The 18,045-nt window shown below is 58.4% G+C and overlaps 1 protein-coding gene across 2 annotated transcripts; it reads left to right on the plus strand.

The window, feature by feature from the left end:
- The first annotated feature begins 1,342 nt into the window (after positions 1–1,342).
- Positions 1,343–17,826, plus strand: LOC142603405 (uncharacterized). 2 transcript variants are annotated; one of them, XM_075763830.1, is made up of 11 exons: positions 1,343–1,472; positions 8,251–8,369; positions 9,299–9,620; positions 10,702–10,971; positions 11,139–11,255; positions 12,348–12,449; positions 13,282–13,404; positions 13,634–13,729; positions 14,099–14,191; positions 15,350–15,426; positions 16,397–17,826. In XM_075763830.1, exons 3-11 carry the CDS (start codon positions 9,362–9,364, stop codon positions 16,436–16,438), a joined length of 1,179 nt encoding a protein of 392 aa, XP_075619945.1. In that variant the 5' UTR covers positions 1,343–1,472; positions 8,251–8,369; positions 9,299–9,361; the 3' UTR covers positions 16,439–17,826. The 2 variants fall into 2 exon arrangements, with proteins under 2 accessions (XP_075619945.1, XP_075619944.1); XM_075763829.1 differs by lacking the exon at positions 1,343–1,472 and adding an exon at positions 6,796–6,821 and having other exon boundaries at positions 9,279–9,620.
- Positions 17,827–18,045: the final 219 nt, after the last annotated feature.

The raw sequence follows: 18,045 nt of genomic DNA on the forward strand, positions 1-18,045 counted from the left end.
TGAGCCCTGCAGGTCTGCGTGCAGGAAATCTCACTGCCAGCCCAAGAGGAAGCAAATGGAGACACATGGTTACTGCCATTTGTAAAGGGAATTTTCTCCCTCTTACAAGCTCAATGTCATGAGAATCTCTAGTTAATAATGGATGGAAAGGAGATTTGCTGGTGGGCATGGGTCATGATTATCTATCTCCGAGCCTTATGTCCTGCTCTTCTGTTGCCCTGGTAGCAGGTGAATAGGAATTTGTATTGATTTTCGTGTTTGCTTAGCCCTTGTCAGCAGAGGCTCTGGCGTTTCTGTAATACCATTAAGGTTAAAAAAAAAAAATAGTTCCTGATTTAATATAGCAACCAGCAATAGATTGAACTGGACGTGCTGAGGGCGCATGGTTGCTTAGGACCGTGGCCAGATGGCTTTTGAATGCTGAGAAAGATGGATGCTCCACAGCCTCTCCGGGCAACCTGGGCCAGCACTTGCTCACCCTCAGAGTGAGACGGTGTTTTCTTGTATTCGGAGTGAATTTCCTTTCAAACGCGTGCCCATCGCCTCTCGGCTGTCAGTGGGCACCACTGAAAAGTCTGGCTCCCTCTTTGTTACAACCTGCTTTAGATATTTTTCCTCCCTGAGCCTCCTCTCCTGCAGGCTGAACAGTCCCAGCCCCTCCTCGGCTCAGAGATGCTTCAGTCCCCGCATCACCTTTGCGGTCCTCGGCGGGACTCCCTCCAGTAAGCCCATATTGTTCCTCTGCTGAGGAGCCCAGAACTGGACCCAGCACTCCAGGTGGGGACTCACCAGAGGAGAAGGGTCACCCCCCTCAACCCGCAGCGATGCTCCTCCTAACGCAGCCCAGGACGCCGTCGCCCACCTTGGCTGCAGGAGCACGTTGCTGGCTCGTGCTCCAGGTGGTGTTCACCAGGACCCCCAGGCTCTGCGGAGCTGCTTCCCAGCCCGCCAGCCCCTACGTGTCCTGGGGCTGCTCCTCCTGAGAGGCAGGACTTGCCACGTCTCCTTGCTGGACTGCACCAGGTCCCTCTCAGCCCATTTCCGCAGCCTGCTGAAGACCCTCTGCACTGCGGCATGACCCTGGGGGGTACCAGCCGCTCATCCCAGCTTTGTAGCACCGGCAAACCGGCTGAGGGTGGGCTCTGTCCCATCGCCCAGGTCGTTCATGAGGATGTTAAGCAGGACCGGACCCCGGGGACGCATCGTTCGCGACAGCCCTTTGGGCCTGGTTGTTCGGCCAGGCTTCAGCCCACCGCGCTGCCCGCTCGTCCGACCCAGACCCGCTCAGCTTCTCTGCGAGGATGCCGTGATGGCGCCGAAGGCCCGGCTGGCCAAGGGCACTGGGGGGGGACACAAAGCGGCACTTGGTGAGGAGCCAGCGGTCCCGGGGGACAGGCAGGGGCTGGACATGGTTCCTGGAGCAGAGACCCCTCCAGCGGAGAAGGACCCCGGAGGTGCGGGTCCCTGCAGAGGTGGGTGCGCGGGGCAGAGGGAGTATCTCGCTGGGGGGGGGTGTCCCCACGGGTGGTCCCACGGGTGGGCAGCCGGGGCCTGAGCAGAGGAACGGGGCTGGGCGGGGGGGAACGGACGCGGCGTCGGGCGGGCGGGTACCGCTTGGGGTCGGCTCCTCCCAGCGCTCCCGCAGAGGAACCGCGCGGCTGCCCGGGTGGTGGCGGGGGGGCCCCGGCTGCGGTGAGTGCGGGGGGCCGGGGGGCCGGGGCAGGGCGAGGGGAGCGGGACTGGAGCTGTGGGGCCGGGGACTGGAGCGGTGGGGCCGGGGGACTGGAGCGGTGGGGCTGGGGGACTGGAGCGGTGGGGCCGTGGACTGGGCCCGTGGCTCTGGGAACTGGAGCGGTGGGACCAGGGACTAGAGCTGTGGGTCTGGGAACTGGAGCGGTGGGACCAGGGACTAGAGCTGTGGGTCTGGGAACTGGAGCGGTGGGGCCGGGGGACTGGAGCTGTGGGGCTGGGAACTGGAGCGGTGGGACCAGGGACTAGAGCTGTGGGGCTGGGAACTGGAGCGGTGGGGCCGGGGACTGGAGCGGTGGGACTGGGGACTGGAGCGGTGGGGCCGGGGGGGGACTGGAGCGGTGGGGCCGGGGGAGCTGTGGGGCCGGGGACTGGAGCGGTGGGGCCGGGGAACTGGAGCGGTGGGGCCGGGGACTGGAGCGGTGGGGCCGGGGGAGCTGTGGGGCCGGGGACTGGAGCGGTGGGGCCGGGAACTGGAGCTGTGGGGCCGGGGACTGGAGCGGTGGGGCCGAGGGACTGGAGCGGTGGGGCCGGGGACTGGAGCTGTGGGGCCGGGGACTGGAGCGGTGGGACCAGGGACTAGAGCTGTGGGTCTGGGAACTGGAGCGGTGGGGCCGGGGGACTGGAGCTGTGGGGCCGGGGGACTGGAGCGGTGGGACCAGGGACTAGAGCTGTGGGTCTGGGAACTGGAGCGGTGGGACCAGGGACTAGAGCTGTGGGTCTGGGAACTGGAGCGGTGGGGCCGGGGGACTGGAGCTGTGGGGCTGGGAACTGGAGCGGTGGGACCAGGGACTAGAGCTGTGGGGCTGGGAACTGGAGCGGTGGGGCCGGGGACTGGAGCGGTGGGACTGGGGACTGGAGCGGTGGGGCCGGGGGACTGGAGCGGTGGGGCCGGGGGAGCTGTGGGGCCGGGGACTGGAGCGGTGGGGCCGGGGAACTGGAGCGGTGGGGCCGGGGACTGGAGCGGTGGGGCCGGGGGAGCTGTGGGGCCGGGGACTGGAGCGGTGGGGCCGGGAACTGGAGCTGTGGGGCCGGGGACTGGAGCGGTGGGGCCGAGGGACTGGAGCGGTGGGGCCGGGGACTGGAGCTGTGGGGCCGGGGACTGGAGCGGTGGGGCCGCTGCGATGGTGCATCTGGTCGCTCGGTCCAGCTGCCTGCTGAGCCCCTTCGCCCACCGGCCCCGCCGGAGCTGGCTGCTCTGCGGTGGCCGAGCGGTGGCTGGCTGAAGCCCTCTCGCACGTGGAGGAGTTCATCCTGGCATTTGGGGGTGCGTTTGGCGGGCTGCTGCACGTGTGATTTGGGCTACGTGGTCCCAGGACTGTTTGCCGAGCTTAATTTGTCTGTCCTGGCAGCAAGATGTGGAGACCTTAGACGAGGCAGGGGGAAGTTACAGAAGTCTCAACTCATAATTTATGAGGAAGGGGGTTTCTTGGTGTATTTAGAGCTGTAGGTATGCATAAAGCTGCTCTTTTCTAGATGACTGTTAAAGCTGCTTTTTCTGTTGTTGTTACTCTCACTTCTGGTCTGAGTAGAAGTGGACTCTTTAGGTTGGAACAGTTTCTGTCAGCTATGGAGAACCTTTGCCATGGTCCTGCTGTGTACAGGGGACCTGGGGTTTTAGCTGAAAGTGGTTTTTTCCTTACTAGGCCAACCGTTCTGCCGAGTAGCATTTTACAGTTTCTTTACTCATTATCGGTTGTAGCACTTGCCCGTTGTTCTTTTTGCGATGCACAGCAGATGTGAGACACAGAGCAGAGCTACGTACTGCCTGGTAGGGTTTCACATTTGGAACTGTCATATTTACTCTTTCAAAGCTGTGGGATGATTTATAATAGGATGATTTGCATCTTCTTTGATCATTCCTTATAACTTTATGGTAAGGACTTTACGTAAGAGCAGAAATAGCACACGGTGTTTTGAATATTTCCCATACATCCTTACCAAAGAGCCTGATGGTAGCAGCTGCCTGTGCTCCCTGGTGTGGGAACGAACGCTTGCAAATCGCACGTCCCTCTTGTTTCTTCCCGTCACCAAGTCTGTTCTTACAGACTCACAGATTCAGGTTCACAGAGTGGTGGGGGTGGGCAGGGACCTCTGGAGATCATCCAGTCCAACCCCCTGCCAGAGCAGGATCACCCAGAGCAGGTCGCACAGGATGGCGTCCAGGCACGTTGGGAATCTCTCCAGAGAAGGAGACTCCACAACCTCTCTGGGCAGCCTGTCCCAGCGCTCGGTCACCCACAGAGGGAAGAAGTTTTGAGATGAAACTTCCCGTGTTCCAGTTTGTGCCCGTTGCCCCTTGTCCTGTCGCTGGGCACCACTGAGAAGAGTCTGGCCCCTTCCTCTTGACACCCACCCTTTAGATAGTGATAAGCGTTGATCAGATCCCCACTCAGTCTTATCTTCTCCAGACTAACCAGCCCCAGCTCTCTCAGCCCTTCCTCATACCAGAGATGCTCCACTCCCCTCATCATCCCCGCAGCCCTCGGCTGGACTCTCTCCAGCAGTTCCCAGTCTGTCTGGAACTGGAGAGCCCAGCACTGGACACAGCACTCCAGCTGTGGCCTCAGCAGGGCAGAGCAGAGGGGGAGGAGAACCTCCCTCGACCTGCTGGCCACACTCCGTGCACCCCAGGACACCGTTGGCCTTCTTGGCCACGAGGGCACACTGCTGCTCATGGAGAGCTGCTTGTCCACCAGCACTCCCAGGCCCTTCTCCGCAGCGCTGCTTCCCAGCAGGTCACCCCCACCCTGTCCTGGTGCTGGGGTTATTCCTCCCTGGGTGCAGGACCCTCCACTTGCCCTTGTTGGATTCCATTGGGTTCCTCTCCGCCCAGCTCTCCGGCCTGTCCGGATCTCGCTGAACGGCAGCGCAGCCTCCTGCTGTGTCGGCCGCTGCTCCCAGCTTCGCATCACCAGGGGATTTGCTGCGGGTGCGCTCTGTCCCCTGCCCAGGGCTTTGATGAATGCGTTGAGTAGGACGGGACCAAGCCCTGACCCTCGGGCATTACTTACCGCCGGCGCCAGGGAATGCTTTTAATGACTGCTACGTCTGTTACGCAGGAGGACGCTGCACCCCTCTGCAGGAGCCGGCGTTGCCTCGCTCGGTCAGGAGACATGCCTCCAGGTAAGCGTGGTGCTTGAGCGGGTTTGAGCAGCCCCATCCCGTGCGGGGCCAGCCAGCCCCTGCAGCCCCCCCTCAGGTAACACCCAGCCCCAACCCTCCCCCGCCTTCCTTTTGCCAGGGGCTGATAAAGACCGTGCCTCCTCTTTACCCGTCTTCGCTTTCCCACTACGCGGTGCAATGATAATGCCACAGCTAAGAGCGAACGCGGCGCCTGCGCCCGTGCTGATTGCAAGGGGTGCAGCTGCAGCTTGCTGTGACAGACCACAGCTGTCAAGATCTGCTCAACCCACAAACCGTCGGAGGAGGCGGTTGCAATACCGGCGGAGCGTTTCTTTTTGCCTCCCTATCCCTACGGGAGCCTCTCGCCCCTCTCGGAGCGAGGGAGGACTCCTTCCCTGCCCTGCTTGTCCTCAGCTGCGCCCGAAGCCAGGAAGGGCTTTGCAGTGCTGCGGGGCTTCCCTTCCCCAAACACGGCCTTTTTTTCTTGTTTGGATATTTGATTCCTTGGTGATATCGTGGCTCCAGCTCACATAATAAGCTCTTTTTTTGGGAGCTGAAAAACAACTGACGCACATGCCGTTCCTGTAAGCGACTGGATGACAGGCTGAAGTGCCTCGGTTGAGCTGCCCAAGTGCCACATACGTGCTTTGTAATGCAGATCCTGAGACAGTCCTTAAAAGATGTCTTTGTAAAACTCCAGCAGGCTGCAGCAGGGCTTCCGTTTCGGCTTTTCCATGTGGATTTTGTGAAACCGAAAGATAACGCAGCATAGCAACGATGCTAGAGGTCCCGGGGGGGCGGGGGGGAAACATGGCGGCCTTAAGCGCGTGCGTCTTCATGAGCCCGACTCCTCTCCCGGTTCACGTAAGATTCCGTGAAAACTTCTGAAAACCTCCGCCCCTTACCAAGAGCGTTGGCTCACGTTTACAGCCGCCTCTCAGACTGCCAATACCCGACCGTGCTAACACCTTGCATGAGACGAGAGGTCCTCGTCAAGAGATAAACCAGTGTGCGTGACCGCAAAGGCTCTTACCCATCTCCCCAGCCACGTATCTGAGGAGTCCGGGTCTGCTGGGGGAGGGGAGCAGGAGGAGGAGGAAGAGGAGGGATTTTTTCCAAAGAGCACTTTGCGCGGTGCGTGCCCTCCTTCCAAACACGACTTGTGTTTATCCGTCTCCTGGGATAAGCCTTATCCCCCCTCCGTAGGCAGAGGGAGAGACTGCCGTGCCCGGCTGCGCTGGGTGAGGAAAAGGTCATTTCTACAACTGTTTGGATTTGCTTGGATAAAGGAAATCCTCCGTCTCTAAAGAACATAAGTGGGTTTTCCACACCGATTGTTCTTACATCCTTCAGACGGCCCGGTAAGCTGTGAACCAAACCGTGGTTCTCGTTTCCCTGTAAAAAGCCACAGCCAGTTCTTCCCCAAACCTCAGAGAGCAAGAGGATACCAGAGATAAACGGCCGAAGAGGCAGCCAAATTTAGCACCACAAACCCCCCCCCAAACCCTCCGCCAGGCGTTTTGCAAACGGAAAGGAGACGTAGTCTGTTCTCCTCCACTTCCAATTCCACCCGTTGATGAATGAGCACATAAAATACCCGTTGTGAGGAAACCCTACAACAGAAATTACAGGATTTTTCACGCTCTCCGCGTACCCGCTGACCTAGGAAGAACACAACAAGGATTTCGTGTAGGACACGAGAGCATGCACGTAACCGGCTGTCGATGCGTTAACATGGCTCTGCAGCCTGCGGCAGCCGCCCTGTCCCAGATCATGTAGGTTTTTAGCTGCGCAGAAGCTAAATCACCCTTAACTCGGGTGCGTTTCCGCAGCACCTGAGCTCCTGGATCCCTTTTAGCAAGGCAGGAACAGGGGACGTGCAGCTGGCTCCGCCGGTGGTGGACACGTCCTGGGCTGGAGGTCTCCGTCGCAGGGATGAACGCGACGTACGCCGGCTGTTTTCTCTTCCCGTGGGTTTTGGGGTGTTTCTTCTTCTCTTCCCCTTCCTGAAGGGCTCGGGGGGGTGCTTGGCCGGGTGCAGGGGAGCACGCTGGGCACGCTGCACGCGTGGGCGGCTCCGCGCTGGAAATGGCGTCCCTCGCAGATGCGGCTCTGCTGTTTGCTGGATTCCCTGGAGGAAAGCTGGGTGCTGCCGGGAGTAATGTCTCTCCGAAGGGAGCTCAGCCTTAAACACACCTCCTCGCCTCGCGTCAGAAGTCAGTTCCTTCGCCGCTGCAAGTCTTAAGCTGTTCCTAAAATAAACCACGTCTCTAAACCAGACCACTTCTGGTCTCTGCTGAGACCGATCACAGGGCAGTGAAAACCCTTTGCCAAAAATTTATCCCACTGTCCTCTTCCCCACTGCCCTCCGCCCTCACCCTTGCTCCAGAGCCTTGCAAAACCCGACGGTGAACGTCCGGACGCCAGAGCTTTCCGTCTGGCTCTGCAGAGCGGCTCCGAGCGCTGTTCCCGTTCCAGTAACACCCGACCGCAAAGTGCCCTGGAGGCAGGCGGGCTGCTCCCACGCTCTCTCCGGCCCACCGATCGGGTGCGGTGCCCGTTGCAGTCTTTGTAGTGAAGAAACTAAAGCAAAAGGTCGCTAAAAAAAGTGGGAGAAGACCCAGAGAATACTGGCCAAAATGGGGAAGAGCTTGCGAGGAGAGACTGAAAATTCTGGGAGCCTCCAGGTTGGAGAGAGGAGGCGGGAAAGGGGTCGGGATGGAGGTTTTCAGCGTCGTGAAGGCGAGCGATGCCTAAGGCAGACGCGGAGCCCGCGTTCACTCCGTGCCACAGAACAAGAGTCGGGGCTGCTCGAGGAAGTGACGAAACGGGTTAGAGCTTGTAGAGGTGTCGGGGTGTGAGCGTGTGGCTCCCGCTGCCCTGGGAGGCTGTGGAGGTGGTTGCTAAATGCAGACGGGCAGTTTCATGGCCAGCAGCTGCAGCAGAACGTGCCGAGGGGCCAGGGCTGCCCCTGCTCGCGGGGTGAAGCTGCAGCACACAGGAAGGGCTGCAGAAAGCACCCAGGCACTCCCGTCCCCCCCCAGTAACTGCGGCGCCTGCGCCGGTCTTGATGCTGTTGGATATCAGTGCCCTTTGTGTGTCGATCTTTCTATTTTTTAATCGCTGTGGTGAATCGGTGCTGAATGCAGATATCACAGCCACGATGGTTTCCCTGAGCCGCACCCTCGCGAGCGCCGTGGGCTCGGGCTGCCGTACGGCACCCGCCGGCTTCAGGCTGTGCCGCCTGCGGAGATGCCGGTGCTGGGCGGGGGGGGGGGGGTCCGGGGCTCCCCCCTCGCTGCGCCGAGCACCCCTCGCCTTTCCCAACCCCTGCCAGGCGGATGCCGACGGTGCTTTTCACGGTGTCCTTCGCAGGCCCGGAGCAGCCACCCCAAGAGCGCGTCACTGCAGGAGGAGCTCATCCCTCGTCCTAGTCCGAAACGTCCTGCAGGGCTTTGCCATGTTGACCTGGCTGCCGGCGGCCATCGCGGGCTGTGAGTATGAACAGGGGCTCGCGTCGGCCGTACGCCTCCTCGCACACGCCCGCAGCATTTCTGCAGTCTCCTTGCGACCCTGCTCCGGGCTGCTTCCCTGTGAGCCTCTTCTCAGCTCTCCGACCGTGGCGTACCCTCCGGTACCTCCGAGCCTCCCCTCCATCACCTTTCCTCGGTGCTTAGACGAACTTTCCTTTTCGTACCTGTTCCTCCAGCTCGTTCTCTCTTCAGCAACCGCCGTAACCTTTCAAACGCACTAAAAGTGGCTCCCGGATGATGGTTCTGGCAGATTTTGGGGGCTGGAGATACCGGACGTGACTTTCTGCTTGCTAAGCCCTTTCATGCCAGCAGCGCTACGCTGGGATTCGTACGCCGGGGTTTTGTACAGCCAAGGGTACGTTGCAGCCTGGCCCCCACGTTAGCTTAAACCATAAAACATTTTCGAGACGAAGGCGTTTATCTCGAGGCCCGTTTGGGCGCCTGTTCGTTTTAAAAGCAGCTGCACCAGGGAGCTGTTGCGTTACTCGGAGGTGCCAGGAAATGTGAACACACGATGAACGAGCGCCTGCCAGACGCATAAGGGCACCGGGCATGTAGCTGAGCGGGAGCATCGGCTCCGCAGGGCTTAACCCCTCTGGAGAGGACGGCGAGGCCCAGGCTGAATGTGCAAGGAGCTGTCTTAGCCGGCTAAGAAACATTTATATAGCGCTCGAAAACAAATGTTACATTTTTTTTGTCTTAACAAGGGAGGAAGGAAATCAGATGTGGCATAACACGTTTCAGGAAGTCAGTTAGTAAATTGTGCCGAAAAAAAATTACAAAAAATAGTACGAACATGCAGATGAAATTGCTCTTTGGCTTTTGCTTTCCAACTAACCCATCCTGCTCTGGCATCTCTCCTGTTTCCAGACCTGTTGCTGGTTTTTCAGGGGTCCTCCGCAGTGGTAGAAATCACCGAAAGAAGAGTCGCAGCAGAAGGCTCCTCCGTACTGATGCACGCGCCAGAGACCGAGAACATAAACCTCACCGAGTGGGAATACCTACGAAACGCTACCCCTGAATTCATCCTGCAGTACTATGCAGATTACCAGTCCCCAACCATTTACACGGCTTACCAAGGCAGGGTGGTTTTCTATCCAGAGAATGGCTCAATTCTCCTCCAGAGGTTACGAGAAACAGACAGCGGCATCTATAGAGCAACCGTTAATCTCATGCAGCAAAAAGCTAGGACGACCCTCCTGGAAGTTATCAGTAAGTGTGTTGAGAGGGTGGTTTTCTCAGACAAAGAGACAGACAGGTCCATGAGACCAGAACCAGAACAGTCGTAGAATCACAAAATATCTCGGGTTGGAAGGGACCCAGAAGGAGCTGCAGGTTCTGGCCGGTGCCTTGGACCTGGGGCCAGAAGCTCCGTGGCAGCGATCCCAGGGTGAGCTGCTGCCTCACCACTTGCCCTACTAACCCCTTCAGAATCGGATCCCGAGAGCAGCCGGTTTATGGATGTTTTTCACTGGAGGGTGGGTCTGTCAGGCGGATGTGGCTGATCTCCTCCACACCATCATGGCCTTTCTTTTATCTCTGAATTTCCCTGAAAAATAAACAGAAATGAGAGCTCATCCTATTCTGAACTGCCCTTTCCTAGCGCTTAGCATCACTACAGGAGCACACTGCAGGTAGGACATCCAGGAACGAAGGTTGCTCTCAGGTGGAAGTCCAGGTGTAGTTCAGAGCAGCCCTGGGCGGTGCAGGTACCCAGGCGTTAGCCGAGGGACGGATTCAGCTCTCCCTTTGCACGTGGCAGGGGCCTCCAGCGTGCAAGGCTTGCGTCTCCGTGCGTTGGCCCACGTGGAGTTGGACCAGCTTAAACGCAAGGCAGCAGCGGAGCCTTTGCTGCTCTTTGGCTGAACTCCGTCACTTCTTTGAGCCCTCCCACTGCTGTGTGGGAAAAGCCCTCTCCTCTTGGGACACCCCGTGGCAGACAGTTCCAGAAAGTCCCTGTCGTCCTTTCCCAGCACGATCCCAACTTGCAGCTCCTTCGGGTCGCTATCCCTGAGCGCAGGGTGCCGTGCCTGATCTCCAGGGCTCGGTAGTCTCCATCCTAGGGGCAGCGCGGTGGCAGGGATGGGGACGTCTGCTTTCTTCTGGCGGGTGTTGCCCTGCTCCTGCAGTGTCTTCTCTCCCTCCAAACCGACCTGGGCCGTAACTCAGAGGGGAAGGACCTGCTCGCTCCCCAAGGGGCTCGGTGTTCTTGCACGTTGGCCAGTGTTCAGGTGCAAAGCAAGGCAGCCCTCGTGCTCCCGGGAGTGCTACCACGCTGCTCTCTGCTTTCCAGAGCCTGTGCCCCAGCCCGAGCTCCGGAGCAGTTCAAACCTGGCAGGTTCACCCATCGAGCTGGTCTGCGTGGTGCCAGAGGGAACAGTGGCTTCCATCTCCTGGAAGAAGGAGGGACATCCCCTTCCCCCCGAACAGTGCTACCTGCTCTCTGGAGATAGCGCCGTGCTGCAGATAATGGACGGAGAGAAGTCGGATTGCGGCTCCTACTCCTGCAACGTCAGCAACGTGATAAGCTGGAAGGAGGCGGCTCTGAACCTGACGGTGACAGGTTAGCCTTGTCGTGTTGTGCCAGGTCCGCTCGGCACGGCGCAACTGTCTCTCGTGGGCCAGGACTCGTCCCTCGGGTTTTCCAGCATCTTGCAGTTCCCTGGGATCGCCGCTCTGTGTTTCGGGGTCGTCCCCAGCGCGGGGTTTCCCTCCTGCCCTGCCTTGCAGGTCTCACACCTCCTCTACGCCACGCGCAGAGGCTGGTCATCGTCGTGCTGATGTACGTCACCGCCTCCGCCGTCGGCTTCGTTGTCCTGCGCTATCAGATGAGGGAGGGAGGATTTGGTGAGTACCCGGCCTTGCACCCCAGCTCCCCGAACAAAACCCTTCTCTCCCCGCCGTGGACAGGACGGATGTCAGAACGCCTCAGCCAAGCTCCTTCTCCCCCGCCGTCCCAATTGACTTCGGTAGCGGGAGGAGCTGTGCTCAGGTCGTTTCTCCTGCCTCTGTAGCTTGCACGGAAGATAAAACTCCCTAGAAGCAGCTCATCCCCAATGGCTTTGTGGGGAACGGGGCGAAACACACCCCAGAGCCAAGCGTGCGAGCCATTCCTGTCCCCTCCCTCGGGCATTCCTGGGAAGGAGTGAAAAAGGCAGGACACGCAGGCTGCGTGGGAAGAGCCTTCCTGCCTGGAGTTGGGCAAAGACCAAGTGTGATGGGTTTTGGTGACCACGCACACTGGTGTTGGGTCATTGGGTCCGTACCCAAGGAGCCTGTAGGTTCACGTGGGTGCTTCAGTAGCAACATCTATACTGATTAACAGACAACAAACCTAAAGACCTAGCCAACAGCGGGTCCTCCCACACGGCCTTTGTGATCTGCTACCCACCATGAGTAATTCCCAGAATAACGGAGACCATCTGGAGAGCGGAGGTGAAGGCCTGCAGCTGGCAGGAAAGTTCTGCCACGACTTGTCCCTCGGCATTCTCTCTGGGGACATGTTTGGGTTGTGGTGTCAGGTCTTGCCCTTGGGGGTACTCTCCCCTGAGGAGCTCTCCATGCCTGGTGCTTGTGGCAAGAGCTTGTGCCATGTGGGTTCCCCCCCGTGAAAAGGGTCTCCGGAGGAAATCTGGCACTAGTCAGGTTGTTATAGGAGGGAAAATCTCAGGCCAAAGTGTTGTGAAGCGTCTCACGAGGTGGAATTGGTGTCTGGTTCAGCGTGGAACAACCCCAAACCTGGCTGGTTTCTCCTGGTTCCTCCTGAAGTCAAACCAAGCCCTTGAAAGTTCACCACGTTTTCTGTTTAGAGTTTCTAAACCTCAGAGATCCAATTCTTTACAAAGAAAACCTCTGCTCGTTGTTTATCTTCCTTTGCAGGCTGCGCCCATCCTGTTTGTGTGCTACTGAGTACTTTTGCTTTTTTTTTTTTTTTCCCAGGAGAGGAAGCAATGAAACCTGCAGTTGTGTTCACCCACGGACTGCTGTGTATCTCCTCTCTCCTCCTGTTTGTCACCTCCATCATCTGGATGCAGGAAAAAGGTAGGACTCACGTCACCTGATTTCTTCTAGATAGCTTCAGGGTCTCATCTTCCTTTTTGCTCCAGGTCTTTACAGTGGCATCTTTGACGTAGCAGTATTTGATTTGGAGAAACTGAAGTTAGACGTCACTGCTCTGTAGCCTGCAGGCTCCTCTTTCTCTGCTCTTTTGAAACCAACAAGGGCAACATTTGTCCCTTTGCACTCTGCCGGTACCACTGCCCCTTCGCCAGGCCTTCTCAAAAATTAAGAAGCGGTTCAGAAACCGCTTCCACCACACCTTAGGGGACACGGGTGACGAACACAAAGCTCGTCTGTTCTAAAACTGCTCCGTAGCCAGTTCTTCCCTGCCCCAGGCTGAGGGTATCTCTCTGTCATGCCGTCGCTGCTCATTTTGCTACGTGCTGAGCTGCAAGCAGACGTTAAAGCAAACAAGCCCAAAGAACATCCCACCACCCCCCCAAAACACGCGGGTCTTCTCCCCATTCTCTTGAAAGAAAGGTGCTGCCTCTGTGTACATTTATAATAAATATTGCTTGCTACCAACTTCCAGGATAAAAATTGTCCTCAGCTGTAGGTTATGGTCCCCAGGCCAGCAGCGCCAAGCCGGTCCCGCTTCCAGACCCGTCCCCAGGCCATGGGGACCCTTCCTGGCTGCGGGCTGCAGTCCCGCTCCCGCTGCACAGCCCCGTTGCAGAGGGTGACGGATCCTGGTGACGGATCCTGGTGACGGTTGGGTGCGGGGTCACCACAAGCCAACTTCCCTTGCCTTGTTCTCAGGCCACTGCCTCCACCAGTTTCCATCCCACCTTCTGGTTTACTTCTGCTCCCGCAGGTCCTTCTGCTACCTTCGTCTTGCTTGGGCTGTTCTTCTTTGCTGAGGCAGTAGCAACTGGCTGGGTGGCAGCAGCGGTGGTGTGGAAACCAGCAGCTTTCGACTACTTCAAGATGGAAAGCTGTAAGTTGCTGTTTATGATCTAAACCTCTGGTGGGAAAGGCCCAGGAGTGAACTCCTTAGGCGTTCACGCCCAGGAGGGAGCGGAGGCTCGGCACGCTGCTGTGGTGCGCCTCCAGAGACATTGCCCACGGCTCGCTCAGCCTCCCACCATCGCCCAGCTCCTCTGCGTGCCAGCCTGCGCTCCTTGAGCATTTTCCTCTCATTTGCCAGACATTTTTCCCTCTCCCAGGGCACCAAGTCATCCGGCACGCTATAGCCCCCACAACACTGATCATCAACTTGTTGGTCACCATCCTCTTGCTCTACAATATCCAGCAGCTCCATGGTAAGGGGTGGCCCGGGTTTGCACCGCCCGTGCCCTTGCTCGCCTTTCTTCTGGGGAGCAGTGGGGCATCTGGGGGGAGGGTTTGGCTTCATACAGGGCAGAGAGAGGGTCTGGGCGGCATTGCATGGCTGGTGCTGCAAGAAACCTTGTCGTTGACGTAGTCGTGGCAGCTTTGCGCTGAGCGGGGAGGTCGTAGCTCTTCCGTAGCAAAGCAAGGTTCACCCCGGTGGCTCCGTGACGTGAAACGCAGGGATCTCCCCTCTCCATCGCGTAGAACGTCCCTGGATTCAATTCCCGGTGCCTACATGTCCAAAGGGGGGTGTTGGCCAGAGGAGCAACTGCTGACAATTCTCCCGTTCTCCTCGGCAGAGCAAGGCTGCTCGGAGGCCGTTGATCTGCGCACCAGCTGTGTGCCTGCCGCCGCAGTGGTCCTCCTGCTGCTCCTGCCCTCCTTCCTGTGGTGTAAGTACCCCGCCGTTCCCTTCCAGGGACCCTAACGAGCTGCTCGGCCGCTGAGACGCCCCAGGCTCAGCTCGCACACCCTCCCCTGGCAGCGGGCGTGAGGAGAGACGCTTTCGCTTAGATAGAACCCAGACTTTGCTTTTAAAGAGCGGGACAGCCCGTATCATCTGAGGACCCAACTCTGGTGTCCGTCTTTTTAGGAAAGCCACAGTAGGCACTGGTCCCCGCCTGCGGCCCTTGCCAGCACCCCTGCTTTGTCCACGGATGCTCGAGGAAAGTGAGTTTCTCCTCCAGAACATCCTATCGTCATCTTCCCTAGAGATAGCCATACCCTGGTCAAAAAAAGCTCAGCTACGGCAAGCTTTGGGAGGAGAAAACTACCTGATAAACAGGCAGAAATAGGTCTGGGAACATCTTATGACCCAGGAGAGCAGCTGAGCAGTCATTGCAGTGAAGCGAGGGCAGGTAGTTCATTTTCTGTCCCTCCAGCTCTGGGATCAGAGGGAAGAGATCAGGGACGTGATTTCCACGTCTGCTGTGGTTTCTCCAGCTTCTCCTTTTAAAGTTCCTTGTTTCTGTGGTCTCACCATGTGAATCCCCTCGTTACCATGATTAGCAATTGTATCTGGCGTCTCCCTGCACAGGCTCGGCGGTGGCCCGGTCTCGAGGGCTGGCCGGCCATCCCAGCGGGCTTCCCAAAAACGCTGACTCAGCCTTCGGGATGACGCGTAGCATCCCAGGGAACCGGTAAGAAGGAGGGTCAATAGCGTGTTGAGGAGAGGATGTCCTCCAGGAGAGGACTGAAAGGGGACTTTCATGCTTTTCCAGAGCACGCAGAACATTTCCAAGTCTGAAATATAGGAAATATTGCACCGAGTCCGTACGGCCAAAGGAGGCAGGTTCGAGCTGCGGGGACCTGCAGGCAAGGCGGGTGTCGTAGGCAGAAGTCCACCCTCCGTGCTGCCTTCTTGCTTCCCCTCCCAAAAGGCCCCCAAAGGTTTTGGAAACGGAGGGGCTCTGCCCAGTGAAAGGCTCCCATGCTCATTGCTCTCCGCAGCCAGCTTTTCTTCACGCGTCCCGTGAAATGGAAGGCGCAGCCCCAATTGCCGGGGCGTTGTTGGAAACCCAAGAGTTACTTGGCCTTTCCTTCGCTTCCAGATTACAGGAATAAGCGGCAGCAGCAGCAGATGAAAATCCGTCACGCCACCCAGACCCGGGAAGTCACAGCCACCTTGGTAACTGCCATTAGCTGGTTCTAAAAGCTGCAAATCCTTATTATTTAATGATGACTAATTCATAATGAATATTTATGAATATTTAATCCATAATGAGAAGGAAACATCTGCCTACCTTCCTGCAGAAGGCGGTGGGCTTTGTCCTCACCCTGGGGGGACACTGTGAGCCTGCTGGTGGCTGGTGCCGTCCTTCAGCTGGGTCCCATGGGACCCCCGGGGTCACTGCCACGTCCTGGGCACCTTCCCTGCCTTTGGGGTGCGGCGGGCGATGCACCGCGGTTTCACCTGCCCGTGCCGGCACTGCGGGGCCAGGCTGCCCGGAGAAGCATCTCGGTGTCGCGAGCGTGCCAGTTCTCAGGGCTGCTGCAGTTTGATTTGGGTAAAAGCATACTCCTCTATTAACGCCTAACCCAAACCAGCTATAAATAAGACAGAGGAAAACCACAGGTCCCTTGCCCTCAACAGCAACACTAAAGATGCACACATCCCGTATTCGCTTCACTCTCTCCCTCTTCCGCCCCGCTCTGTCTCGAAGAAACCTGGCTCTTTCCCACGCCGGCATCGCCAGGGCTCAGCCTGCCCCTGCCCCCTCTCCTGCCTCCTTGTTTCAGAGATGCCAGAAGGATTTGAGGGTCACAGGAGCCCCCCCCCCCCGCCCCCATTACTTCTCCTGCAGCTGAGCCTCAGGCTTGATGTCAGCGCGGGGGCTGATGCTGCACCCCTGCATTTCGGGGTGCTGGCACACGCGCAGCCCCAGCCTTTCCCCGCCTCTGGAGGGGGACACGGCGCGGGGAGGGGGGAAGGAATTTACAGCCTCCCACCGGGCCAGTCTCTGGGGTGATTCGAGGGACTGTGGGGTGTGCTCGTCCCGGGGCTGGGACAACCTGCCCCCCCCCCCCCAGCAGCGCGGCCAAAGAGCTCCCGGTCCCCTTCGTGCCACTGAAGGACACGGCCCCGGTGTTTTTGGCAGATGGCGCAAGGAAGCCAAGGACCAGGGCAGGAAGGGAAGTAAAGAGTCGTCCCTTCGCAGCCAGGGAGCTGCGCTCGCAGCCGGAGGCAGCCGGGAAAGACGCCCGAGGAGCTGGGAAGCCAAAGGAAGACATCTGGAAGCTCTGCCCCTACCCCGCACCAGCGAGGCCAGGCTCTGGGCGAAAAAAACTTGCCAAAATGTTGTCACAGAGATTTCCACGCAGTAGCTCCAGGTGATGAATGATACCCATACACACATACCCCCCCCCCACTTTCCCTGCCCTCGTTCGTAAAAGCCAGGCTAAGAGACAGTGCGAGCTGTTGGTCTTCTTAATGCTGGTCGTCACCCAAGCCGGGGCGGCTTTTCCATGAGCCAGGAATTGTGTCAGACTCCAAGCTGGAGGTTAACCGTCCTCACTAACGCTGTCGCACCACGTGCCGCCTTTTTTGTTAGCATGTTAATGAGTCAACAACAACCAACCAAAAAAAGCCGACCACCACCCCCAACCAAAAAGCCGTAAATGTCAATCAAGGGAGAAAGCTGATGCTCTGGAGCGTTTTTGAGGAATTTGGTCCCGTTGTCTCAACCGGAATGTACTGCTGCTGTTAATTAGCATAGCCAGATGCAGACGAGCAGATTAACGCCCAGCGTTAGCCGCTGGCCCGGTCCGTGTTGGTTCTGGTGTACAACGCGTGTACCGCGCTGCCGAGACGTGCTGCTGCCAGAGCCGCCCTGCCTCCGCGGCTGCGTCTCGAGCTTTAACGTGACCCCGCTTTGCTGTCAGCGGAGCTCTGCCCACGCGAGGAGTTCGGTGTCACCACCCGTGTGCGGCGTTGCTTCCTCCGCCTGCCTTTCGAAGTTCCTTTTTAAGGTGCAGTGAGCCGGGCTGGCGGGTCTCGGGGTGGCACTCTGCTCAGCTCTGCGATCACACCGGCTCCTCCGGCTTGCTTTCTCTGACTTTTACAAGCCAAATGTCCCCGTCTCACGTCACCGTCCTCAGCAACCTTTGCCCAAGCCCTTGTCTGTCTGCCCTACACCCGCTCCTGTCCTTCCTTGTTTGGTGCCAGCTCCCCCGGGCACCCCGTTAACCCCGCGCTCCCAGCCGTGGGAAGGATGCCTTGCCTTTGGGCACGACGACCAGGAAAGGACGCTCCAGCAGCATCCCTGCGTGCCTGCGAGGTGTGATATTTTTTTTTTCCCCCCCTGTATTTTTCAAGCATCCCTGACCGACGTTGGCCTGAGCTGATTTCCCATCCACAGGACCCTTAACTGACCTGGCATTCGTGCTGTAGCCTTCAGCAGTTTCCTTTGCAGGTTGCAGCATTTAAGTTGGACGTTCTGCCAAGTTTTGCCCTTTTTTTGTCCCCGCTGGACAGGATGTCAATTTTTAAAATGCATAAAGAAATAAAGCCCTTATGTTGCTTTTGTTCTTCACTTTGTTTTAACTGCTCTAATAAATGCCTTTCACATGGATACTTCCCTGTGTATCCCCATCTCGCTTCCTCAAACAGAAGACGACTCCATCCTGTTCCCGACCCCGGTCCTGGGCTGGCTCCTGCCCCGGTGAGTGCTGGACCAGGGAGGAGGTTCGGGCTTTGCTGCCACTTCCGCAGCTGCCTCTGCCCTCGGCTCCCCGGCCGGGCGCTGGC

The sequence above is a fragment of the Balearica regulorum genome, chromosome 11 (genome assembly GCF_011004875.1).
Source record: "Balearica regulorum gibbericeps isolate bBalReg1 chromosome 11, bBalReg1.pri, whole genome shotgun sequence".
Taxonomy (NCBI): domain Eukaryota; kingdom Metazoa; phylum Chordata; class Aves; order Gruiformes; family Gruidae; genus Balearica; species Balearica regulorum.